At 41.7% G+C, this 26,063-nt stretch overlaps 1 protein-coding gene across 1 annotated transcript in view; it reads left to right on the forward strand.

Moving 5' to 3' along the window:
- The window catches only part of USP39 (ubiquitin specific peptidase 39), a 28,735-nt gene extending 3,455 nt beyond the window's left edge, over nt 1–25,280 (forward strand). The window contains exons 2-13 of the mRNA XM_087823670.1: nt 132–201; nt 670–764; nt 2,439–2,575; nt 3,763–3,915; nt 4,461–4,686; nt 5,953–6,030; nt 7,725–7,792; nt 8,295–8,483; nt 16,985–17,127; nt 22,018–22,153; nt 23,881–23,967; nt 24,806–25,280. Of these exons, the coding sequence (XP_087679796.1) occupies nt 132–201; nt 670–764; nt 2,439–2,575; nt 3,763–3,915; nt 4,461–4,686; nt 5,953–6,030; nt 7,725–7,792; nt 8,295–8,483; nt 16,985–17,127; nt 22,018–22,153; nt 23,881–23,967; nt 24,806–24,853 (1,430 nt within the window). The 3' untranslated portion in view covers nt 24,854–25,280. The remainder of the gene's footprint in view (nt 1–131; nt 202–669; nt 765–2,438; nt 2,576–3,762; nt 3,916–4,460; nt 4,687–5,952; nt 6,031–7,724; nt 7,793–8,294; nt 8,484–16,984; nt 17,128–22,017; nt 22,154–23,880; nt 23,968–24,805) is intronic.
- Nucleotides 25,281–26,063: the final 783 nt, after the last annotated feature.

Raw genomic sequence — 26,063 nt, forward strand, 5'->3', positions numbered from 1 at the left:
TTTGGTGTTGCCAGGCCAAATGTATAGGAGCTCACCTGATTAGTTTTTCCCATTTGTTTCTTTGTTTTGCTTGTATTTGACCCTGAGTACTGGTTTTCAGTGTTCACAGCCTGTGATGATTTTCCTTTCAGCGAAGAATGGCCGTGTGGACTCTGAGGACCGGAGGAGCCGCCACTGCCCGTACCTCGACACCATTAACAGGTTGGCAGGACAGGGATGCTGAGAGCAGCAAAGCAGCAAAGGAATCTGTGCAGGAGGTTCTTTGGAATGCACGCTGAACAACACAGTCCAAAATGTTAGCCCTTTTAACGCTTTCTGCCCAGAAAATTGTGCTTCTCGCCATGTTTATTAATCTTTGTTCTTCAGTTTAAAGTATCAGAGGCATTTTTAGGGTGGGCATAGGCATTAAGAGCTTTGTAGCTCACTTTGAATTGGTGTGATGAAATAGTGGGATACATAGTGTCAATGACAATAGCAAATTTAAATATTTAGTGAACGCCATTATGTGCTGGGTACTGTTCTAGGCGCCCATGGCTTATATGTGGTTATTGAACCATTCTCTGCAGGATGCTGTGTGACACTGTGGAACAAGAAGCCAGTGCTGCTTCACGGGTGCTGTCTAGACATCTATCCCTATTAATTGCTTTTGTTTTGCTTTGGTTCTCTTAGGAGTGTGCTGGACTTTGACTTTGAGAAGCTGTGTTCCATCTCCCTCTCACATATCAACGCGTATGCCTGTCTGGTGTGTGGCAAGTACTTTCAGGGTAAATAAATGTTTGCATTATAAACTTACTAAGTGTTCAGCACTAGCTGCAGGTCTGCTGCAGAGAGGGTTTTTTTTTTTTTTTTAAAGAAACGAAGCCGCTGTTCTGGCCAGTTTGGCTCAGTGGTTAGAGCATTGGCCAGCAGACCGAAGGGACTCGTGTTCGTTTCCCAGTCAAGGGGATGTACCTTAGTTGCAGTTCGATCCTTTGCCCTTGTGAGGGCACGTGTGGTATTGATGTGTCTCTCACATCGATATTTCTCTCTCTCTCTCTCTCTCTCTCTCTCCCGCCCCCCTTGTCCCTCTGTCCCTCTCTCCCCCTCCTCTCTCCCTTCCACTCTCTCTAAAAATCAATGGAAAAAATATCGTCAGGTGAGGGTTAAAAAAAAAAGAATGAAACTGAGCTCTTGTTAGTCATGTCTAATAATCCTTACCTTTGTTCCCAGGAAATTGGAATACTCTTAGAAAATCAGTAGAAGGTTCTCCGATTGGTTAGAACTCGAATATGTATGAAAGAGGGAAAGAACTAGTCATGTGAAAGACTATGTAGGAGATCTCAAAGACTCTGGATTTTTGAATCTCTGGTGTTTTCTATACTTAGTCTTTTTCTGAGAATCCTTTGGCTCTAAGGATTTTTTCATTCTGTTCTTTTCTGGAAATTATTATTTCAGTTCATTCAGAACAAATAAATGCTATGTACGTAATACAGTGCAGGATTCAAGAGAAATATAAACTACATTCCTTGTTCCTAGAAGGATCTTTCAGTCAAGGTTAACACAAAAACATTTAGCAAACTCTATTATAAAACTGTAAAGATTACTGCTAGACTGTGTGGCATGGAGTGTAAATAAGGAGAATGGGAGTTGAAATATACAAAGATCATTATTAGCTGGAGTGTTTGTGTTGAGTTCATGGAGGTGGCGGAGGTGGGACTTAAACTGGCAGGATCTAAAGGTTTTCAATGAGTTAAGGGAGAGAGATTCTAGAAATAAGTGCCAACAATGAACAAAGGCATGTTAGGTGCAGGATTGTCCTGAATGTAGGCAGTTGGAAAGTCAGGACTGAGTGATGGTGGACTGTCACAGGATATGTATATGTGCATATTTGTGTATATATGTGCATATGTTATATGTTAATATATACATAGATGTTCCTAATTTTTGTTAATATATGAAAATAATTCATGTATGTATATATACATGCACACATATGTATTTCATATTTGTACATATGAAAGTAGTTTCCCCAACTAATACTGTATGCCAGCTAAAGTAACTACTGTGCTCTTCTTTTTTGCTAATTTTTTTTTTTTTTTTAATATATCTTTATTGATTTCAGAGAGGAAGGGAGAGGGAGAGAGAGAGAAAAACATCAGTGATGCATGCCTCCGACTGGGGATCGAGCCTGCAACCCAGCATGTGCCCTGACCAGGAATTGAACCTTGATCTCCTGGATCCTAGGTCAATGCTCAACCACTGAGCCACACCTGTCCGGGCTTTTGCTGACATTTGTGATGAGAGAAGTTCATGTGGGAGATTAATTTCATAGATGGCATAGTATTTTTTGCTAATATTAACATGATCCAGTATAAAACAATGAAAGGAAACTAAAAAATTTGATCTTTGCCTTTCTGGAATATGCCCTTTTCTCTACAGCCTTTCATCTTTCCTTACAGGCCGGGGTTTGAAGTCTCATGCCTACATTCATAGTGTGCAGTTTAGCCACCATGTCTTCCTCAACCTCCACACCCTCAAGTTTTACTGCCTTCCTGACAACTATGAGATCATTGATTCCTCGCTGGAGGATATCACGGTGCGTGTCCTAGAGGGCTGGTTTGGAACCAGTTCTTCTGAGAGCCGTCCCAGGGATTCTGGGATCCGCCCACCCAGGGAAGACTCTTAGCCTGTTGGTCTTGAAGAGGTTTCTTTCCCTTTGGGAGAACCAGGGAAACCAAGTAAGGAGGTCAGGATTCATAATTACGGCCTATGGTCTGCAACCTGGCCATCATTTCTGCTTTTAATGTTGAGGGTTGGGACTGAAAAATACGGCTACTTAATAATTGGGGTGAAAGCATTTTTATGAAATCAGTTATCTTTCCACACTTGGAATAAGGATGTGCACTGGGCTGGCATAGGGCGGTGCATACCAAGCTGCATTCCCGCTCCGAGCTACTTTTGACATTCTGTGGCCAGAATGGCCAACTTGCCCCACCTCTGGGCTCCTGTTTGTGCCCCGTGCCAAGAGTCACTGTACTCAAGTGGAAAGCATGGCTAGTCCCCTTGGGCTTTGATTAGTGTTGGAACTTTTGATGATTATTTTCCTCTTCAGAAAGTGGCTGCATGTTCATTGTGCTGAATGCTCTCTTTTCAAGGAAAGCTTGGTGTTCAGAGTGTTTGAAATGCTATTTATGCTACTTTTATAACTTTTATAGACATATTAATAGTTGAAGTTAAAGTGGTTATGGACAGTATTTACAGAGGGAGAAACTGAAATAAATTCAAGGTTTCAAAGAGACTCTGTGGCGACCTCTGTCCAACTTGTGACATGACACATGTAGTACTAGGCCGGGAAGGACCTGATCCTGCCCCTCCAAACCCCAGGAGTCATGCGGTCTCAGTCTTGCACATTGGGGTGGAGGTGCTCCTGCTTTGCACCAGGTCTGTGTGCTGGCTCTGACCCCTGCTGCCTGCAGAGACTTGAGTGTCCTGCAGCTTCTCTCAGTGATTTGTCATGGGATTGGCTGAACCTGAGGTTTGAGGAGAAACCTGAGATTCAGTAATTTTGGGTTAAACACAGAGATCCCCTTCTAGATTAGTAATGTGGAGAGGGCCTATTCAATGTTACCTCAGTCTTTATACCTATTTTTGGGAGCTCTGTGTGTGTGTGGTGAGACGTTCCTGACCAAAGGTTTTTTGTTTTTGGCAGAAATTGCTGTTCCATATATACCTTGTCAACTCTGTAGACAACCCTAAACAACAAACTTTTCTTTTGCTTTGCAGTATGTGTTGAAGCCCACTTTCACAAAGCAACAGATTGCAAACTTGGACAAGCAAGCCAAATTGTCCCGGGCATATGATGGCACCACTTACCTGCCAGGTATCGTGGGCCTGAATAACATAAAGGCCAACGACTATGCCAACGCTGTCCTTCAGGTAGGCTCAAGAAGGGAATAGTTCTTTTGCTCAGTGGTTAGAGTGTCTGCCCGTGGCATGTATGTCATGTAGGTTTGATCCCCAGCCCTGGTCGGGGCAAGTGTGAGAGGCAGCCAGTCTGTCCCCCAGCTCCACTCTCTGAAAAGCAATGGAAAAAATATTCTCTGGTGAGGACCAAAAAAAAAGGAATAGTGAGGGAGAGACGTGGCAGGGGAATACTGTGGAGGTCAGCCAAGCAGTGACTACCTCTGATAGAATGCAGTCAGACGGTCCCTGGACCCCAAGTCTTACAGAGGACTCTACTTGAGTATTTGTTTACTGCCAAATGGTGAGGCCTTTTCTGGCCTCTGGAGCTGCCAGGGAATGAGAGAGAGAATCTGCTTGTGGCCTGGCAATACCCAATAGGAAATGCACATGCTAGTGATGCATTTTAAAAAAAATATGTTTGCAGGCACAGCTCTATTAGAAGAACTTTAGTTGGAAGAGCTTGGCTCACTGGGGCCTTGTAAAACAGCTTTGGATTAATCAGAGTGTTTGACTTCCAGGCTCTGTCTAATGTTCCTCCTCTTCGGAACTACTTCCTGGAAGAAGACAATTATAAGAACATCAAACGTCCTCCAGGAGATATCATGTTCTTGTTGGTCCAGCGTTTTGGAGAGCTGATGAGAAAGCTCTGGAACCCTCGAAATTTCAAGGCACATGTCTCTCCCCATGAGATGCTTCAGGCTGTTGTCCTTTGCAGCAAGAAGACTTTTCAGATCACCAAGCAAGGTAAGGAGAACTCATTCATATTATTTGACTTTGGGGCAGCAAAACTAGTTTGATGAACAAATTCGACCTTGCATTGAACCTTAGAGTAAGTAGCTAGAGTAAGTGTCCAATGGATAATGTGGTTAGTTTCCACACTCTTTCATCAACCTGCCCTGATTAGATTCCCAAGAGATTTCAGGTGGCTAGAAAGTCTGTCTGACTTGGTAAACTAACATGTTTGGCTCAGGTGAAGACCAGGAAGCTGGGAAATGACACCAACCCTTATTAAGCACCTGCCACCTTTGCTACTCATTTTGTCATGTTGGGGAATAGAATATTTTGATGAACTATTTTGACTGTTTTCATCCCTCCAAACCCAATTAATTATTGCCACGGGAGTAAAGTGGACACTTTGTCGCTCTTTGTACCTGAATCTCCTGTAGTATCTTCTAGCATCCATGTCAGTTTATACACCATTCATTCATGGTGCTAATGGGTTTTAGAGCTGCAGGGATAAGAAACACAATTTCCTTCTTCTAGGACAGTTATGTAAAAAAGTGATTACAGGGTATTAAGTACTGTGATAGAGGAAGCAAAGTATGCTCTGTGGGAGGGAGCATGGAACAAGGACCCCATTGGAACATGTTCGAGGTGGGCTGGGCACCAGAGTGGAGGAAGAGACAGACACCTGAGTTTTAGGTAGAGGGGGAGACAGGTCAGGGGCATTCCAGGTAGAGAGGACACTGCGGACAGATGCATGGAGGTGCCTGGCCAAGCCAGAGGACTGCAGTTAGCTGGACCCTTGGATTCCAGGGGAGAAGGCTGAAAGCTGAGTGGAGGCTGGGAGGGAGGGACCACATTGTAATTGCCAGGTTTATATGCCACTATAAGGAGCTTGGGTTATATCCTGACAATAACAGGGAGTCAGTGAAGGCTGTTAAGCAAAGATATGACATCAGATACATGTTTAAAAACATTTTGGCTGAGTGACTTAGAGGGGAAGTTCAATAATGGCTTTTGGTGGGTAATGAGATACATGTTTGGAGTAGAGATGATAATTGAAGGTCCTGGTTAGATCAGAGAGCCTCTGGAGAGAGTTAAGATCAGAAAACTTAGGGGTTTGACCTTGAGCATTTAATGTCCAGATAGAGGAGGATGTCCAGGGGACAGGATGGCGTGGCCCAAGAGGAAGGAAGAAAGCAGGAACATGGAGTCAGGCCAGCCAGTGCGTGGTTTGGGTTATCATACTGCCTCCCACCTTCAACATGTCTCTCCCTTCTTTTCCAGGGGATGGAGTAGACTTTTTGTCTTGGTTTCTGAATGCTCTGCACTCAGCTCTGGGGGGCACAAAGAAGAAAAAGAAGAGTAAGTCATGTCATTTTGTAAAAGGGAGCTCTTTTTTGTTTGCTTCCTTTTAAGAACACTTTGCAACATCCCATCCTTTTGTAATGAGCTGTTTAATCTTTTTGTGTTGGGGTGTTATCTATGGATACAGGCTATATTTTTCTTTATCAGAATATAGTTATAGCCACTAGAATTTTTAATAAATGGAAATGGATGTAATTGTGCTCTAGAAATCCTGGCCCTGAGGGGCTGGGCAGTGCATTGTAGATTACTAAAGCTAATGCGAGGAGGACTCTGTGGGTGTTTTGCCTGGCTTGTAAGTTGACTCATAATGCAGACTGAAAGCTAGTTCCTTGTCCTGAGCCTCTACTTGGAGAAATGAGGCTGCCTTCCATTCAGATTTTCAGACTTTAAGTTCCTGTGCTCCTTAGCATCCATGTTGGCTTAGCAATAGCTAGACATTTTTTATGAATGCCAGTTAGCTCAGAGACTGCTGAGCTAGGTGAATAACTTTGGAGTCCTAATGCAGCTTTCTTCTTGTCTTTTTTCTGTGTTCTGGTGGTGTTGATGTTTCTTGATGTGGGATTGTGGCCTAGTGTTCCTCCTCCTGGATGGCCCTGCACCTCTACCAAGTGTCCTCAGCCTGCACACATCCTCTGAGTTCTCTGACTTGTGTCCTTAAGGATTACAGAACCATGTTGTGCTTTCTTTCTTATTTCTTTGGTTCTGTTCTGTTCCATTCTTTAGTTTGTCATTTTCCTTTTACCAACGCATGGTAATCATTATCTCCCTCTGCAGGCAGCCTGTGGTCATGGGAAGTTCCTTGAATGTGCAGTTGACCCTTGAACAACATGAGGGTTAGGAGCACCAAAACCCTGTGCTGTCGAAAATCTGCATATATACATACACACACACACACACATATATATGTTTTTATTGATTTCAGAGAGGAAGGGAGAGGGAGAGAGAGAGAGAAATACCAGTGATGAGAGAGAGTCATTGATTGGCTGCCTCCTACATGCCCTCTGCTGGGGATCGAGCCTGCAACCTGGGTATGTAGCCTGACCAGGAATTGAACCGACATCTCCTGGATCATAGGTTGATGCTCAACCACTGAACCACACTGGCCAGACAAATCTGAGTATATTTGATTCCTCAAAAACTTAACTGGTAATCACCTACTGTTGACTGGAAACCTTACCAATAACATAAACAGTCGATTAACACATATTTTGTATGTTATATATATTATATTCTGTATTCTTTCAATAAAGTAAGTTAGAGAAAAGAAAATGTTATTTAGAAAATCATAAGGAAGAGAAAATACATTTACAGTACTGTACGTATTTATTGAAAAAATCTGCCTGTGTTGAAGGGTCAGCCATATCTTGTTTTGCTTGTGAATTTTTTTGTGATTCATAAATCTTCATACTCTGTAAATTATTCATTCATTTCAAATGCTCTTATGGGCCAGGACCTGTGCTAGAGGGTCAAAGGGCGTTTTGTGAAGAAAACAGGCATAAAATTATTTACACAAATAATTATAAAGGTACCATGGTGGCATACATTGCAAAGATACTTCTGTGTTTAGTGACAGCTTTAGGTCTTATGCTGGAAGGTGTTGATTTGTTTCAGAAATTTAGAACTTAAAGGACTATATTTTGGAAATGCTTTCCAACCTGACAGAATTTACATTTTGATTTCTGTTTGTACAGCTATTGTGACTGATGTTTTCCAGGGGTCCATGAGGATTTTCACTAAAAAGCTTCCTCATCCTGATCTGGTGAGTGGGTTGAACCCGAGTCTCAGACTGATTTATATTGCCTAAGGGGATATAAGGTTGACAGAGATGCTCAGAGAACCAGTGTGGCCTCTTACCCTAGGAAGAGGTTCTACAGAACACCTGCCAAGTGGTAGTTCCTCAGGTTCCTAGTCCATTCGTAAGCTTAAGTCTGGGAGTTAGTGGTTGGAAAGGGCCTGTTGGTTTAAGTGGCCTGGCCTTTGGGTAGTGCTGGTGTGTTTTTTTCAGAAGCTCAGGTAAGCTTTCTAGATCACTTAAAAGCTTTTAAAATAGTCTAGTATTTAAGTAAAATCTCTGAAGATGGAAGCCTGTCCATTCTTGCATTCATCTAATCAAGATGAATTGGTGAAACTGCCCAGTCTGTTGACTTCATTTCAATATAAAAAGCAGCACAGTGTAAATGTAACAGAAACCTTGCTTCTTTCTAACTGGTGGTCTCTTGCTGCTCACACTCCTTCCCTCCTTTTTCCCCATTCATTTTCAGCCAGCCGAAGAGAAAGAACAGCTGCTTCATAATGATGAGTACCAGGAGACCATGGTGGAGTCCACCTTTATGTACCTCACACTGGACCTGCCTACCGCACCCCTCTACAAGGACGAGAAGGAGCAGCTTATCATCCCCCAGGTGCCGCTCTTCAACATCCTGGCCAAGTTCAACGGCATCACTGAGAAGGTAGCCCATTAGCAGACCTGCCCTGCTAATACCCCTTTCTCTCTCTTGACTTTTCAATTTTCTTTTTTACTTGGAAATTGCCACACATATATAATGCAATTATTATGAAGTATATCGTCCTAGATGAGCCTCCCAGACCCCGTTCTGTTTCTAGCTGATCTCCCCCAACTCTTAACTTGAGTTATAGTGCCCTCTCTTGTATTTCTCAAATGTCCCTTTAAACCTTCTGCCTCTGGTTAGTATGGAGGAAGGAGGGGTATGTGGGACAGTAGAAACTCACAAAGGTAGGAAAAATTCCCATCTTTAAAAATAACATCAGTATTAAAGTGGAAAAAACCAACTAAAATATAAATAAGCAAATAATTTATTCTTACTGTATCGAGTTAAAAGTCTTTTTATCTACCAAGTTGTTTCTTGGTTTAATTTCTTTCTTCATCCTAGATAGGTTTAATCCTTTATTAGTGGAGACTATTTTGTTTTCAGATACTAAATACCAACAAAAAACTAGTTAAAGTAAAAGAGAAACATTATTGGAAGGCATCTCTTGGGATCTTAGGAAGAGTTGAACTGAGCAGGACTTGGGAATGACAGGAACTAGAGAGATGGGCTTCTCCAAAGTGGCTGCCATTAACCTGATCTCAGCTGCTCCACCTCGCAGCCCCTGCCACTCTGCTCCAGGTTCCTAGGAGGGAGTTGAAAGGCTCACTTGGATCAGGTGTCCTTTCTGGTTAAGGACCCTGTGAACAGGGATCTTTCCTTAAGAAAGGAGAATTGTGAGCTAGGTAACCACCCCAAGAAGTCTCTAAAACACACTTCCCCTGACTTATATTACTGTTGCCATCCAACATCCAAGTCTTCAGGAACTGTTAGTAAGCATAATAAGAGAAACAAGCACTGGGCGACCATGTACAGGCGCAGCAGCCCAGGCTGCAGGTATATGTACGTACATACACACAGAAGCACAGAGATAGGTAACGATACCTAAAATGTCATTTCATTTTGGGAGGTGAAAGAGGCCTTAGGGCTCATGTAACTCAGTTTCCTTATTTTATTGGCTTTAAGTGACAGGACTGGGAATCTAAACTCAGATTTTTCAACTGACTTTTTCAACTATGCCACTTGATCCCTATTTATCATTGTTCAAACTTAATATTAAGATACCCATGGTCCCTCAGTATTGATTTAAATTTATTTTTACTATAATATTACTTAAATTTGTATAAACTTAAGTGTTGGTATAAGCTCCTCACACCTGCAACTTTTAAGCAAGTATAAAATTATAGCAAACTCACAAGCTGTATTCAAGCAAAACTTTGAAACCAATAAAAATGATTGACAGTGCTATTATATAATGTGTTGTTTAGCTAAAACCAAATTGCTCCTTTCTATGTGAATGTGGTACTGATGTCCATGGTGAAATTCTCCCCACTACCCTATGTTTTCTCATTAATTCCTGAGAAACCATTGTAAGTTAGGCTGTAACATCATTTAGGTGTTTTTTAAAAATCTATTTCAGAGAGAGAGGGAGATAGAAACATTGATTTGTTGTTCCACTTATTTATGCATTCATTGGTTGATTCTTTTTAAAAATTTATTATTTTTTAAAAATATGTCTTTATTGATTTCAGAGAGGAAGGGAGAAGGAGAGAGAGAGCAGGAAACATCAGTGATGAGAGAGTCACTGATTGGCTGCCTCCCGCATGCCCTGTACTGGGGATTGAGCCTGCAACCAGGGCATTGTGCCCTGACCAGGAATGGAACCTCGAGCTCTTGGATCATAGTTCGATGCTCAACTGCTGAGCTATGCCGGCTGGGCTTTTTTTTTAAACAGGCTCTCTCTTTTTAAAAAAATATTAAATTTTTTAATTGATCTTCACCCGAGGATATGTTTTTATTGATTTTTAGTGAGAGAGAGAGATTGAGATTGATTGGTTGCCTCATATACATGTCCCGACTGGGGATTGAACCGGCAACCTTTTGGAGTGTGGGATAACTCTCCAACCAACTGAGCCACCTGGCCAGGGCTCTGCCTTCATTTTTATTAATCTCAAATTCTTTTCTAATTTCCCTTTTGATTTCTTTTTTCATTGGTTATTTAGGAGTGTGTTAATTTCCTCATGTTTGTGAATGTCCCAAATTTCTTTCTGTTGCTGATTTGTAATTTCATTTCATTGTGGTCAGAGAACATACTTTGTATTATTTGTCTTCTTTTAAATCTGTTGAGATTTATTTTGTAGGCTAGCGTATGGTCTGTCCTGGAGAATGTTCCACATGTACCTCGGAAGAATATGCATTTTGCTGTAGCCGTTGGAGTGTTTTATATTTATCTGTTAGGTTTCGTTGGTTGTAATGTTGTTCAAATCTATTTCTTTGTTGATTTTCTGCCTAGTTGTTCTGTCCACTGTTAAAAGTGGGGAAAATTCCTACTAAAGAGGAATTTTATATTTTCCTCTCATTTTTGTCAGTTTTTGCTTTATGTATTTTGTTGTTGCTTTTTTTCATTCCTGTTCTATCACCCTCTCCCCTTTGACGACTACCAACTTGTTCTCCGTATCTGTTTGTACTGTTTTGTTTATTCATTTGTTTTATTTCATTTTTAGTGTCCACGTATAAGTGAAATCATACAGTATTTGACTTTCTCTGTCTGACTTATTTCACTTAACATAATAACCTGTAGGTTTATCCATATTGTTGCAGATGGTAAGATTTCATTTTTGTTTATTGCTGAATAATATCACATCATCTTCATTCATTCTTCTGTTGATGGACATCTAATTGCTTTCTTATCTTGGCTATTACTGGTAATGCTATAGTGAACATAGGGGTACGTATATCTTTTTGAATTAGTGTTTTTGTTTTCTTCAGACAATTACCCAGAAGTGGAATGTTGGGTCAGTGGCAGCTCTATTTTTAATTTTTTGTGGATTCTCTGTACTGTTTTCCAGAGTGGCTGTACTAATATACAATTCTACCCAACAGCATACATCCTCACCTTTTTCCTACATCCTCACCAGCACTTGTTGTTTGTTGATTTATTGATCATATCCATTCTGACAGGTGTGTAGTGATAGCTCATTGTGGTTTTAATTTGCATTTCTCTGATGGTTAGTAACATTGAGCATCTTTTCACGTGTCTGTTGGCCACCTGTATGTCCTCTTTGGAGAAGTGTATGCAGGTCTTCTGCTCACTTTTTAATTGGATGGAGTTTGTTGTTGTTGTTGTTTTGGTGTCAAATTGTATGAGTTCCTTATATATTTTGGATAGTAACCCAAAATATATATCAGGTGCATCATTTGCGAATATCTTCTCCCATTCAGTAGGATGGTTTCCTTCACTGCGCAAAACTTTTTAGTTTGATGCAGTTACGTTTGCTTATTTTTTCTTTTGTTTCCCTTGCCCTAGGAGACATATCCAAAAAGATATTGCTAAGAGTGTTGTCAAAGAGTCTATTGCCTATGTTTCGTTATGTTTCATGTTGTCCCATAGCTCCCTTAAACTGTCCTCCTGTTTTTTGTTTTTTCTTTTTGGTTCTCTGATTTAGTGACATTTTCTGCCCTGTCTTCTAATTTGCTGACCTGATCCTCAGCTTTGTATAATCTGCTATTTATTCTTTCCAGTGCATTTTTTATTTCTTCTGTGTCATTCTTAATTTCCTTTATATCTTTTCTCATGCTGTTGAGCATCCTTATGATCAGCATTCTGAACTCTGTATCTGACAGACTGCTTATCTCCATTTCATTTATCTCTTCTCCTGGAGACTTCTCTTGTTCTTTCAATTAGGGCTTGTATTTTTATCTCCCCATTTTGGCTACCTGTTTGGGGTTGTTTCTATGTATTAGGTAGATTTTCTAGGACTCCCAGTCTTTTGGATGGTCTATGGTGCAGACCAATGTCAGATGTTGTTTGTGACTGGCCTCGAGAACCCTGTTTGAAGCTTTCCACAATCCACAGTTTGTGGCTCCCTCTGCTGAAGCTGGGCGCATTTGGAAAGGACCAAGATTCACACCAAGGTCTGCTTTTCCAAGCCCCAGGTCCAGGAGCAGATTGGGCAAAGACTTAAAGTACCCAGAGGCTGATTGTTATTCTTAGTCCCTTTATAAGCCTCAGGCTGTAGACCACTGCAAGGCGTAAATCCATAGGGTGGGTTGAGAGGTTCTTTGGGTGGGACGATTGTTTCCCCAACCAGGCAAAAGTTGCCTGAATAGTTAATTAATGTCTGCCGGAGAAAGATATCTTCTGCAGTCTGGGGGAATGACTCAGCACAGGAGTCCAAACGGGTGCCGTCTGAGCTCTATCTCCAGAGCCCACAACCCTGGATCCTCCTCACACCACTCTAATCCACTCTGCCCTCTCTCTGCCAGAGCCCAAGGTGAGTGGCTGCACATGAAACTTGTCTGTTGGTCCTTTAAGAGGGTGCCTGCATTTCCAGTCATCTCTCCCTGGCAGACAGAAACCCCACTGCTTTTCACAGCCAGATGTTATGTGGGAACCTTTCTCAGTTCTGGTGCTCTGGGCTGGGGAGCCCAGCTTAGGGTTTAGATGCCAGAGTTCTCAGTGGAAACCCCCCACAGCTGAGATATTCCTTCAAAACTTCAGCTGCTGCCTATGGGAGCCTGGCCAGCCCTCTTGAGCCTCCACACTTCCTACCAGTCTCTATGCAGTCTCCACTTTTTGTCCTTGGTTATGAGGTTGCTCTCCAGCTCGTCTTCAGTTAATTACTCAGGATGATTTTTCTGTATTTTAGTTGTAATTCCATTTTGGTCCTGGGAGAGTGTCAGTGTAGCTTCCACTTAATCGGCCTCCATCTTTAGATTCCATCTTGGAATCTAAAGTAATTATTGATAATTACATACTTATTGTCATTTCGTTCATTGTTTTTATAGTTCCCTTCTGTTCCTTTCTTCTATTGATCTCTTGTGGTTTGTTGGTTTTCTTTAGTGTTTTGTTTGGGTTCCTTTTTCTTTATTATTTGTGTATTTTTTGTAGGTTGTAAGTTTGTGGTTACTATGAGGTTTATGTATATCAGTCTATATCTTAGCAGTCTGTTTTAAACTGATAAGCATTTAAGTTTGAATATATTCTATAAGGACTACATTTTTATACCCCCCACACACACATCCTTTGTTATAGATGTCATGTTTTAGATCTTTTTGTATTGTGTATCTCCTTACTACTTATTGTAGTTTGAGTTTGATCTTATTTTCTTTTGACCTTAGTAGTAGCTTTCACTGTTTTTGTTAAATGTTTGACTTTACCTTTGAGGTTTTTTTCCTTTCTCATATTTTCTTATTTCTGGTTATGGTCTTTCTTTTTCTGCTTAAAGGAGACCTTTTAACATTTCTTGTAAAGCTGGTTTAATGGTGATAAATTCTTTCAGTTTTTGCTTGTCTGGGAAACTCTTTACCTCTCTTTAGTTCTAAATGATAACTTTGCTGAGTAAATAGTCTAGGTTGTGGGTTCCTTTCCTTTTAGTACTTTAAAGATGCCCTGCCACTCCTTTCTGTCCTGTCAAGTTGCTGCTGAGAAATTAGCTGATAGCCTTATGGGGTGTCCTTGCATATAATTCTTTGTTTTCCCCTTGCTTCCTTCAAGACTGTCTTTTTATCTTTAACTTTTGCCATTTTAAATGCAATATGTCTTGGTGTGGGTCTCTTGTATTCATCTTATTTGGAGCTTTCTGGGTTTCCTAGACCTGGATGTCTCTTTCCTTTCCCAGATTAGGAAAGTTTTTAGCCATTATTTCTAAAGTTTCATTTCTTTCTTTCTTTTTCTGGGACCCCTATAATGCTAATGTTTGGGTACTTAAAGTTATCCCAGAGATCTTAAGCCTCATTTTTAAAAATTGTTTTTTTATTTTTTGCTGTACTGTTTGATTGATTTTCACTAGTTGGTGTTCCAGGTTGCATATCTGTTCTTCATATTAGCTAATCTGCTGTTGATTCCTTCTAATATATATATATTTTTTTATTGCAATTATTGTATTCTTTAGCTCTGCTTAGTTCTTTATTATATTTTGTAACTCCTTGTTGAAGTTCTCCCTAAATTCATCTCTTCCACTCTCAACTTTGGTGAGCACCCTTATGACCATTTCTTTGAATTCTTTATCAGGCAAATTACTTATTTCTGTTTTCTTAGGGTTTTTTTCTGGAGATTTTTATTGCTTCATTTAAGAGATATTCTTATATACATTTTGTTTGACTTTGTATGTTTGTTTATATGAATTAGATGAAATAGCTATCTCTTCCAGTCTTGAAAAAGTGGCCTTATGTAGAAGTAGCCTCTGTGTACTCTGTGTGTGCTGTGTGTTTTGGCCTGCTGGTAGGAGCCAAATGGGTGCCTAAGGTGTCTGGGGCACTGGCCTACTGAGCTGGAGCGGCTCTGGGTGGGAAGGCCAGGTGTATGTAGTAATGTCCTGTTGATCCTGCTTGCTCCGGTTGTTCAGGGTTGAAATGGTCCCAGGCGATGTGTCCAGGAATGTGCTGCGGTGACCTTGCGGGTAGGCCAGAGCACCTGGAAAGAGCTCCTGCTTGTCCTGTCGAGGGTAGGTGGGCATGTAAACAATGCGTTCACCAGTACCTCTCACCCCGGAGAAATTTCACAGTCCCTAGAGAGCTCCTGCAGCTCCCCAACCTTCTGTATACAGTCTCTTATTTGTTGTACAGAAAGTGGTCTTGTGAAGAAGCAACTTCTGTGTAGGCTTTATGAGTCGGGTAGTTTTGGGAAATTGGTTGGAGCAGGGCAGGTGCTTCCAGCGGGGCAGGTTCTTATAGCACCTGGGGCACTAGCTTGCTGGGCTGGAGCAGCTCCTGGAAGGGAGACTAGGTATGTGTGGTGACATCCTGTTGTTCCTGCTTGCTTGCTTTGTTTGGAGGCTGAAGGCTCTGGGCAATGTAGTTGGGAACACTGCATATTCTTGCAGGTAGGCCAAAGCACCTGAATAGAGCTCTCACCCAGCCTATCAAAGTGTAGGGGGGATATAAACAGTAGCGCTCACCAGCTCCTCTAGCCTAGAGAGTTCCTGCAGCTTTTGAAGGGCTTCTATGGTTTCCCAGCCTTTTCTGTTAGGTCTCTTCTTTCTCTTGTTTGTTGTTCAGAAGCTGTTCATGCAGCTCTCAGTTGTCTCACAGGAGTAATTGTTTTCAATATACATGTATATTTGAGTTTGCTCATGGGAAGGGGCTTGTTCAGCCAACTCCTGAGCAGCTGCCATCTGGGACCTCCCATTGCTTCATGTATTTTGGGCACATGTTGGAACTTCGATTCAGAAACAATAGCTGGAGGCAGGATGAGAAATGCTGACATTCTGTCTCTCCTGGGAAGACAATCCTCTGGGAGCCAGGGTGAGGGATCCCTGTGTTGTTGGCTGTACCAGCCTGGAAAGGATTTTCCATCTCACTGGGGAGGGAGAGGAAGGGACAGGTCTTGGGTTCAGGTACCACAGACTCTCATTTTTCTTACTGAATTAGATTTTCTTTTAGTAACATTGTAGAGAAAAATATTTTCTTTAGTAAATGTTTCTTCATTTGCTCTATGCCCTTAGGACCTTTTCCAGAGAATTTAAATGGTGGTGGTAGTTTTGAAAAATAATTTTTACCAGTTTTGTTGGTGAGCAGCTCTTTGGAGCTCCTTATGCTGTAATGCTGAAAGTGAAACTCTTACTTGACATTTTAGGTCATCATCAGGTGGTTTTGGAGTATTTGTATCCTAACATTTTTTTAATCCTAATTTTAAATTAAAATATTTTTCTGGGAAACTTGGCGCCCCGAAAGGGATCTGTTGTTACTCCAGAACTCACCCACTCCAGAGAGCAGTGTTCTCATTTGTGTTTCCTCTCTGATTATGATTAGTTTTTTATGCCTGTTTCTTAGTTTTGATTGTGCTAAGTTGTGTTAGGAAATAAATAAATTTATGTGCACTAGCCTTTAAACCTCTTGGGCTGGGTAGGTTGCCCTGGGTCCTCCACCACTCTGTCTCCTCGAACATGCTGAGTGAGTCCTCAGGTAAATGCTGCCTGTCAGACTGTACTTGACCCATGAGTCTCGGGATCTTTGAGGAGGAAGGAACGTGGGCAGTGTGTTGACACCTCTGCTGGAATATCCCCAGTGATGAGGGTTCCTCACTGCTTTAGAAGTACCTCTTCCATGGGTGCATGAGTCTGATGGTCAGGACGTTCTTCCTTATTTCGAATTGAGACTTTCATGGTTTTAATTGTGCAGCTTTTAACAAATCCTCTTTTTCGCTTAACATTTTTGTTTCCCTTGTAGAAACAGACACCCACATTTCTGTAGTTAGAGTTCAACAGTATGATCATGTGCTGGCTGAAACACAGCCCACGGTTGAGGTAATTTAGTCTTCTTCCTAAACCTTGTACATGGTTCTGGGGTCAGGTGTCTTGTGAATTCTAAGTGTAAGGTAAAATTGTATGAAAAAACTCAGACTGAAACAAAACTCATGCCCCTGCTCCGGTACTTGAGGACTAATTTGATAATTTTCTTTCTAGGAATATAAGACTTACAAGGAGAACTTTCTGAAGCGCTTCCAGCTCACCAAGCTACCTCCATATCTAATCTTTTGTATTAAGAGGTTCACTAAGAACAATTTCTTTGTGGAGAAGAATCCAACTATTGTCAACTTCCCTATCACGTGAGTATTAACCCTGCTTCACTTCCTCTTAGAGGGAGTGAGCCTGAATTTCTTTTCATATTTTTGTACCACTGTTAATTTTGGACTGTTTAGTTGGAGATTGCAAGGAACAGAGCCTACCTGCACTACGTAAATTAAGAGTTTTTAATTGGAAGGCTATAAATATTTCAAGGGCCTTAAGGATAGATGTTTACCTGGAAGCAATCCCCCTTTTACCTTCTTTCCTGGTGCTTCCTGGAAATTGTAGTCTTTCAGTATAGGGAAAAACATGATAAAAGTAGGCTGGACAGGTAGGATTCTGCCTGGCTGTGAAGATCATCCTGAGCAGTTAGAGTCCATCTTTTGCTGGTCCTCACATCTTGCACACTGCAGTTAGGCCTGGACAGTGGGGATGACTCCGGATTTGTTTTCTCGTCATGCGGTTCCTCTTATTTTTTCTCCAGAGGGTAAAGTCTGGAATGTGCCCAATTTCTCTCTATTGATGAGGAAGTTATAAATTTTGATGTATGGTCTTTCTTAGTTTTAATTAACCATGCAGTTGTCTTTTTATGAACATTTATGAATATTTTAATGCAAAATTGGGAGGTGTTATACCAGGTATTTTTACTTTGCCACCTTCTAACTCAGAAAGCTCCTGCAAGGCCCTTTTCAGGGTAGGCAGTTGACTTAGTTCTCAAGAGACATGGTTTTTCGTATGCTGAAGGAGGTATCTCTGAGAGCATGGAGAGACTTGGTGGCAGGGCTGGAAGGAAGAAATGTGGGCTCTGTGTGTTCACCTTTAGCTAAGATAACAGTTTCTTACTGAGAAGGATTTGGATGGAGAGATGATAGGACTAACATGATGTTTAGCTCAGTAGTGTTTTTTTAAAACCTTCACAAAGTAGAATGGGAGCTGTAATGGACAAATGCTTGTCTTCTTTTCTTTTTCTTGCCATCCCTCTCCATTACCCAGTTGCCCAAACTGGAGCAGACTGCCAATTTTCTCCTTTGGAAGTAGTTCCAGTTCTGAACTCTTTGTAGTGTTTAAGAGAGTAGTATCTACAATTAAAGAGGCATACTGCAACCAGGGGAGCAATGGGCAGCAGCAGCTCCTCTTGGGCTAACCCTCTGAACCCGTTTCCAAGGCCCCCTTTCCTCTGACCTTACAGTGAACCTCAGTAGTCCTGCGTAGGTCCTCTCTCCTGTTGCTCCTTCTATCCTCTGACTTTCCAGTGAGCTAAAGCAGCCCTGCCTAGGCTCATTTGTTTCCTATAACATTTCTAGAGAGCCAGACTAGTCCACCTAGGCTCTCTCCTCTTGCTTCTTATGTCCTAAGCCCGCCCTTGTTTCACTGTCCCCATCTTTAATAAATGCACTTTCAAAATAAAAAAATAATTAAATTAAAGAGGTCTGAGTTCTGGGCTGTCCTAGCTGTGTGACTTTGGGTAGGTCATTCACATATTTTCTGGTTAGTAGTCTCTCATGGATAAAATGAGAAGCTTTAACTAGATGATCTCTAGGGCTCCTTCTAGGTATAACATTTTATTACTTCTGGTTCTGTGATTACCAACAATCTGAGAACAGTGGGGATTAGAGATAGAAAACCTTTGTTGTTAGAAATACGGAAGTTCTTTTTCCCCCCCACATTATTCTTCCTTTTCTTCATTGGCATCTTGTTTGTGTGACAATTAGAATGAAATTGGGGCATTTGGAGGATAGTTTTCTGCTACCTTGAGTGGGACCACAGAGGAGATTCAAGTCTGAGTATCAGGCTTTTATTTCAGAACTAGACTCTTGTGAATTGCAGCAGTCACCAGTCTGTTCCTGGTAGGAAGGAGCATTCTGGACTTCAGGGCAGCTCCAGAGGAAGGAGGACTATGTGTGGATAGTAGTTCCTGCTCTGGAACCACAGAAATTTCCTTACTCCATTGGTTTCTTTTATATTGGGCCTGGAGTATGTTTATTTTGCCACCAGTTGTATTGGTAATTTTGATAACTGTGACTTCAGTGGTTTGCCCCTCAGAAAGCTTACTTTGGAGAAGCTGAGAAAAAGATTACAGCTGACCTCTAAACAACATGGGTTTGAACTGTATGGGTCTACTTATATGTGGATTTTTTCAGTAAATATACAGTTTGCTCTTTATATCCCTGGGTTTCGCATCTGCGATTCAAACCAACCTTGGATTGAAAACAGGATTTTTGACCCACAGTTGGGAATCCGAGGATGTGGAGGGCTAAGTGTATGCATTGTTTCATGCCATTTTATATAAGGAACTTGAGCATCCCTGGGTTTTGGTATTTGTGGGAGGTCCTGGAACAGTTCCCTGTAGATAACGAGAGACAACTGTAATTAGTTTAGGGGGAGTTAAAAGTTATATGTGAGTTTTTGACTGCACAGGGGATCAGTGCTCCTAACCTCCACATTGTTCCAGGGTCAGGTGTACTTCTTGACTAGTCAGCCTTTTGGAGAACATCAGATTGTGTGACTAATTCTGGAAACCTGCACTTTAATTACTTTATGTATTGTAATTTTAGAGTAATTTGGTTTTAGATTTTTAGAGAGGAAGGGAGAGGGATAGAGAGATAGAAGCATCGATGAGAGAGAAAGATGATCAATTGGCTGCCTCCTGCACACCCTCTATTGGGAATCGAGCCGGTGACTTCTTGCTTCCTGGGTCCACGCTCAACCCCTGAGCCACACTGGCCGAGCACATCTTCTTTTTACTAGAGTTTATCAGACTTGCAGTCAGGCACCCTCTGCTCATTTGGAGATAGGGTTTTTGGAGCACAGGTTTAAAGTTTTACTTCCAGTTAACTAATTGCTCTCTAAATTGGACTGTTCTCATTGGGAGATTAGTATTAATGATGTAATGTAGCTTCATTCCCTTTGCCAGTTAAATAGTTTGGTTCAGCCATGAAAACTTGAGTATAAATTCTCCTGAAGATTTCTCATTCAGAAAAGTCCAGACAGCTGTTGTTAAAGCAGAGGAGATGAGAACCCAGAAAGTCAGCTCTCAGCAGCTGGCGGGTAGCTTGGCTATCTAGATCTCTCATGGATTTTTTTGGACTCATATCTAAACTATCTTTAACATTGAACATGTATTGAAGTTTATTTATTTATTTTTAAAAATATGTCTTTATTGATTTCAGAGAGAGGAAGGGAGAGGGAGAGAGAGAAACATCAATAATGAGAAAGTCCTTGATCAGCTGCCTCCTGCACGCCCCCTACTGGGGATCGAGCCCACAATCCAGCCATGTGCCGTGACTGGGAATCTAACTGTGATCTCCAGGTTCATGGGACACTCAGCCACTGAGCCATGCTGGCTGGGTGTGTATTGCAGTTTATATGGGACACTGTCAGTGTGTAGAAAAAAATAGCTAATGCATAGAAAGCTACATAATATAATTAGAACAAAGTTGCATATTTGTTTGTAATTACATGGTTTACATTGAAAAGGTTTTATATTTTTGGACAGGTGGTATATTATATTCACAGTCTAAAATTCAAAGAGGGATATCTGTCTGGAAGTGACCACTAGACTTAACCTCTGTTAGCATGTCTTGTGAATCCTTCCAGGGAGGATACTGTTGTGTTGCATGTTGTGAGTGTAGCACATCAGACAGTTACATAGATTAGAAAGATGATATAATCTCTCATATTCTACCATGTATTATTTAAATTTTTATAAATATTTGTAGGCAAAAAGGATATGTTTTTCCTAAAATTATATAGTTATAAACATATTCTCTTAATATTCATATTAACTGTCAGTCTGTTTCCCTATTTAACTGTTTGAAAGTTCATAAATGTCTTGGTACAGTCTTCACAGCAAGCATTTGTTATAGCACTTTACTTTTGTTATAACTGATATACATTGATACTTCAACTGATGGATAGACTTCAACAAATAAAACACAAAAAGAGATTTTATTCTAGGTACAGCAGGAATTTTTTATTTTTGAAAGTGAGTGTTCAGATATTTAAAATAAATTTGATATTTCTAAGTCCCCGTTGAAGGAACCTAGTCAGTAGTTTCTTTTGGCAACTAGAACTGAAATTGGAAAGCTGTGGGGTAGCCAAGGTGGGCCACATAAGGAAGAGAAAGCTAGGCTGCAAAAGAGGAAGAATAAAGCTGATGTCAAAAGCAGGAAAGAGGGCAAGTAGCTCTCTTAGGTCCTGCTGCTTCTGTGCTTAGTTCTTGCAGCATTTCCTAGTCTGAGAACCTTGATTAAATTCCCCTTATGTGCTTAAGCTGCCTTGGGTTGGTTTCTATCATTTGTAACTATTCCACTTGGCTAAAAGAAAGAAAATCAAATAAAGAAGCAGGAGCCCAGAAAAGTCAAAGAAAAAAATAAATTGGAATGCCTAGTTTGCCATATTGAAGTTGTTACATGACACCATGCAGTAGCAGCTCACATAATCATGTGGTCGGGTGAGCCAGGGTGCTGTCTGAACACTGAGCTGCTGCTGATTCCCAGGCCAGGCAGGGGATGAGGTGGTTTCACCTGTTGTCTCCGTCCTCGCCGTCTCGCCATCTCGGAGAGGGTGGCTCTCATCTCATCGTAGAAGAGCCTTAGGTTATGTAACCTGCTTAATCTTACACGTAGCTCGTAAGTGGCAGAGCCCTGATTCTAGTTCAAGTCTGAATGACTCCAGGCCCTACATTGTACTTTTGATTGCTAGAAATGCCTTTAAAATGTGCTTTTCCCATAGAGCCAGTCTCTCTAGTTTGACTCATTGTTATGGCAAGTTATGTGAATTTCCACAAACCGGGATTTCTTTGGGTCTGCAAGCCTACCTAGATCCAGGGTCCTAAATAGGTTCCAACAGCTTTGTGGTTCATTTGTGTAGGACAGTTTCCCTAACCTGGTAGCCTTTGTGTGACCTTTTGGCTTTATTTTCATCACCAGAAATGTAGATCTGAGAGAGTACCTGTCTGAGGAAGTACAAGCAGTACATAAGAACACCACCTATGACCTGATTGCCAACATCGTACACGACGGCAAGCCGTCCGAGGGCTCCTACCGGATCCATGTGCTCCATCATGTGAGTGGTGCTGACTTCTCATGCACAGAGGGGCAAAGCAGGTGTTGTTCCTTTGGCATCTCAGAGGGCAACTCCCTTCAGTTTGCCCTTTTTTCACTCTGACTTTGGGATTCTGCAAGTAATAAAGCTGTCAGTGGTGAGTTTGAGGCAGTGGTTCTCAGTTTCAGCTGCACATTGAACTCACCTGGGGAGATTTAAAAATCCTGATATTTGGACACCACCTCAGGCCAGTTACATTAGAATCATGTAGTTTGTGCCTGTTGGTTTTCAACTGTGGTAGAAGCCAGGGATGCTGCTAAATATTTTACAATGCACAGGCAGCCCCCACAGCAAAGAATTACCTGGCCTAAAGTGTCAGTTAGGGTTAGGCTGCATTAGAGTATTGAGGTGGGAACCAGGCATCATTGATGTTTTAAAGTTCCCCAATAGATTCCACTGTGCAGCCAGGTTTGAGAACTATTATCCTAGGCTAGAGCCTTACCACTGAAAGTGGAATCCTCGACCAGCAGCATTGATGTCATGAGGGCATCATTAGAAATGCAGAACCTCAGGCCCCACCCAAACCTACTGAATCAGAAACTGCATTTTAACAAGAACTTCTGATTGATATGAAGTTAAAGTTTATGAGGTACTTGTCTCGAGATTCTCTTTCAGCTAAATTTTAAGAATTTGGCTCAAGCTGAAAATGGATGAAACATGTACTGAAGATATATTTGGTATCACACAGATTATTAGCACAGATTGTTCTAATTTGATTAGTTTTCTGGAACTGTTCTGTTTACCAGGTGCTGTGCTTTGGAAAGTTCGCCAACTGCTCAGTGCATGTTCATGTCATTTATATCTTTAAAATACACCTCCAAGACAGGTGTTAATACCATCGTTTTATAAATGAGGAAACCTACCCTCGTAGTTTGAGTAATTTATATACCGAAGTCAGTAGAATTGGGATTTAACCCAGATATTTGGTTTCACCATGTTCTTAACCAGGCCTCGAACCGGGAATGGGGACTTGATTATGTGGTCCTGAGCTTTTGTTTTTTCTGTATTCTAAACTATCGGAGTATCTGGATTACCTATATTCTATGGTGTCTGTCTTTGGCATTTCTTAGAAGTTTGGATAGATGAGGCAGGTGAGCTTCCAGAAGTGCTTCTATCATAATCCAGAAACCTCTTTCTCCCTTGTTTATGGGAGCATGAAGTGAGGTAGGCTTTGCTGTATTTGCAGCACTAGTTTTGTAGGCCACAGGGAGTGAGTATGATCGGTAGTGTCTGCTGAGGACACTTTTTCTTGACTTACTGTCTCTGTGTTTTTGGGGTGGGGGGTGAGAATGTCCATTTGTGAGTTTTTCCCAATAGTTAACACTGTACCTCCTAGGCGAGTGTGTCCAGTCTCATTTCTGAGTAGCAAAGAGACGTCTTACATGAGCAGTAGAGGACTTTTCTCCCCCCTTTTCTCTATTGTTCACCTAAATTCTTCTTAAAAGGTATAGGGTGTTTGGACTGCATATACTTAATGGAATCTTCGGCAGGAACTGTGTTTGCCAAAGTCAACACCCTAAAAGCTCTTTAAATTGAATGACTCCCAGCAGAGGTCGTTTCCCTTTTACTTATGACTCTTGGTGGGTGATGGCTTCGTGGCTATTCTGATTCTTCTGACTGTGGTCCCTTCCTTGTACACCCTTTGGTTTTAGTGAGCAGACTAACCCAGCCCTTCATACTTTTTGCAGGGGACGGGCAAATGGTATGAATTACAAGACCTCCAAGTAACCGACATCCTTCCCCAGATGATCACGCTGTCGGAGGCTTACATTCAGGTGGGTTGGCCACAGACTTGATCAGTTCCAAGTAAATAGGATGTGGGGTCAGTGAGAGGAACAGTGTGCATGAAGGCAGGAAGTGGGATTGAGTTAGAGCCTCAGTTAGGCTGGGTGCCTGTTGGGATGCACTGAGGAGTGAGGTTATATGGCCTTGAAAGTCCAGGAGATCTTCAGAGAAGAAGAGAAGAGCAGGGGAGTACGGAAGATTTATGAGTGAGAAGGGAGGTTGTGTTTATGGGCAGGTTAGTTTTGCACAGGTGTGTGATCTGATTTCAAGGAGGAAAGCCTGGAATCATCAGGACACCAGTTAGGAGTAGGCTCTGAAGCTTCCCCAGTTCTCTAGGCAAAGTTAACCCTCTTCATGACCCCATAGCACTTTCTGCATGTCTTTATTGGAGCACCAAAGGTATTATTGTAACTGTTTCTCTGTTGGATTGAGAGCTGATGGAGCAGACTATCTGTCTTCTCTTTGTAACTGCCCTAGTACCTGGTGAAGAAGGAAGACTGAGACTAAGGAAAAGCTATAGCTTTATAAAAAGGAGGGCAGACCCTTCTCGTTCTAGAGTTAATGCTTAGCAACCTTGTCTAAGGTTATAGGTTTGACTTTGAGTTCTTTCTTAGAAAGGGAGTTTGGAATGGGAAGTAAGAGAGTGGGATGGATGGAAAAGTGAAAATCAAATGAAAGGGAATTTTCTGAAAGATGAATTATTTTCAGAGGACTCACATGTGTACGTTGAGCCACAGGCTGTCCACTGCTTAGGGTAGAATAGATATTTATGAATATTTGTAGATTGAATACCAACTCCTAAATATCTGTTGTATTCCTTTCTTACAGATCTGGAAGAGGCGAGATAATGATGAAACCAACCAGCAGGGGGCTTGAGGGAGAAGCCAGTGCTTTGCTTCCAGGGGGCTTTGGATGAATATGTAAATAAGAATTTTGCAGCTGTGACTGAACAGAGGCTGACAGGCACATCCCTGGGCCAACCTAGTTTTTTGGATGTTGGTTCACACCAGAGCATCAGAGGGCCCACCTGCCGGGGATGACTCTGTGCTGTCACCCAGCTGTTCTTTGATCAGTTTGTTGTAGATGGATGTTCTTTCCCCTTTCTATCTCTCTTCTAGCTTCAACAGGCCAGAACTCTTACAGATTATGTAATTTATTTCTGAGTAGCTATGAGTGTCTGAAGGACAAGATAATTCTAAGCATCGAAGCCTCAGGATTCTAGGAATAAGAGCATGAAGCCAGTAGCACCCTTTTTCCTCCCTGATTTTTTTTAGAATGAATTAAATATTTTCCTGTTTGTAAACCAGCCTCTTGTTCTATATATTTCCTTTAGGCTGTTATTTTTTTAAGCCTCACAAACAGTTTATCCTACATTCTGTCATCTAGTGGACACCATGCTTGTCTTCCTGTCAGCTTGTGGGTGGTATGTCAGCTAGGATACATTTGTCTCTAAGTAACAAAATATCTGACTAAAAGTGATCAATTATAATTGTACTTAACGAGAAGTTAGGAGGTGAGTGGTTTCAGCCTGTAGTGCCAGGGCTATGTGAGGGAAGAGGGAAGGATGGACGGTTGGAAGAGCACCTGGCTGCAGTGCAATTCTGAGAGCCTCAGCCAGGCCAGCCGGAGCCCCAAGCAGAGATCGTCTTTCAGAAGAATCACACACAGATGGCTTTCATCGATTAGGAGCCCAGTCATTGATTAGGAGCAGTCTGGGGAAGTATGACCTTGGCCTGAGCACAGTGGCAGATCTGAAGATGTGGGAGAGCTGAAGCTACAGCGGCTGGTGGCAGTCAACTACAGCAAGTTCTCTGCATCTCTGCGGCTGCTACCCTTTACTTCTGGGACATAATACTCTCCTTATTTCCTTCTACCTCTCTGACAGCTTCAATATTTCCTTTGCAGGCTCATCTTCCTCTATCCAGCTATTAAAAGTTGGGATTCCAAGCCCTGACCTGTGTCGCTCAGCTGGTTGGGCATTGTCTGTGCGCTGAAAGGTTGCCAGTTCCATTCCTGGTCAGGGCACATGCCCTCATTGCAGGCTCGATCCCTAGTCGGGGGCATATAGGACATAGCTAATCAATGT

The sequence above is a fragment of the Miniopterus natalensis genome, chromosome 13 (assembly GCF_054644295.1).
Source record: "Miniopterus natalensis isolate mMinNat1 chromosome 13, mMinNat1.hap1, whole genome shotgun sequence".
Taxonomy (NCBI): Eukaryota; Metazoa; Chordata; class Mammalia; order Chiroptera; family Miniopteridae; genus Miniopterus; species Miniopterus natalensis.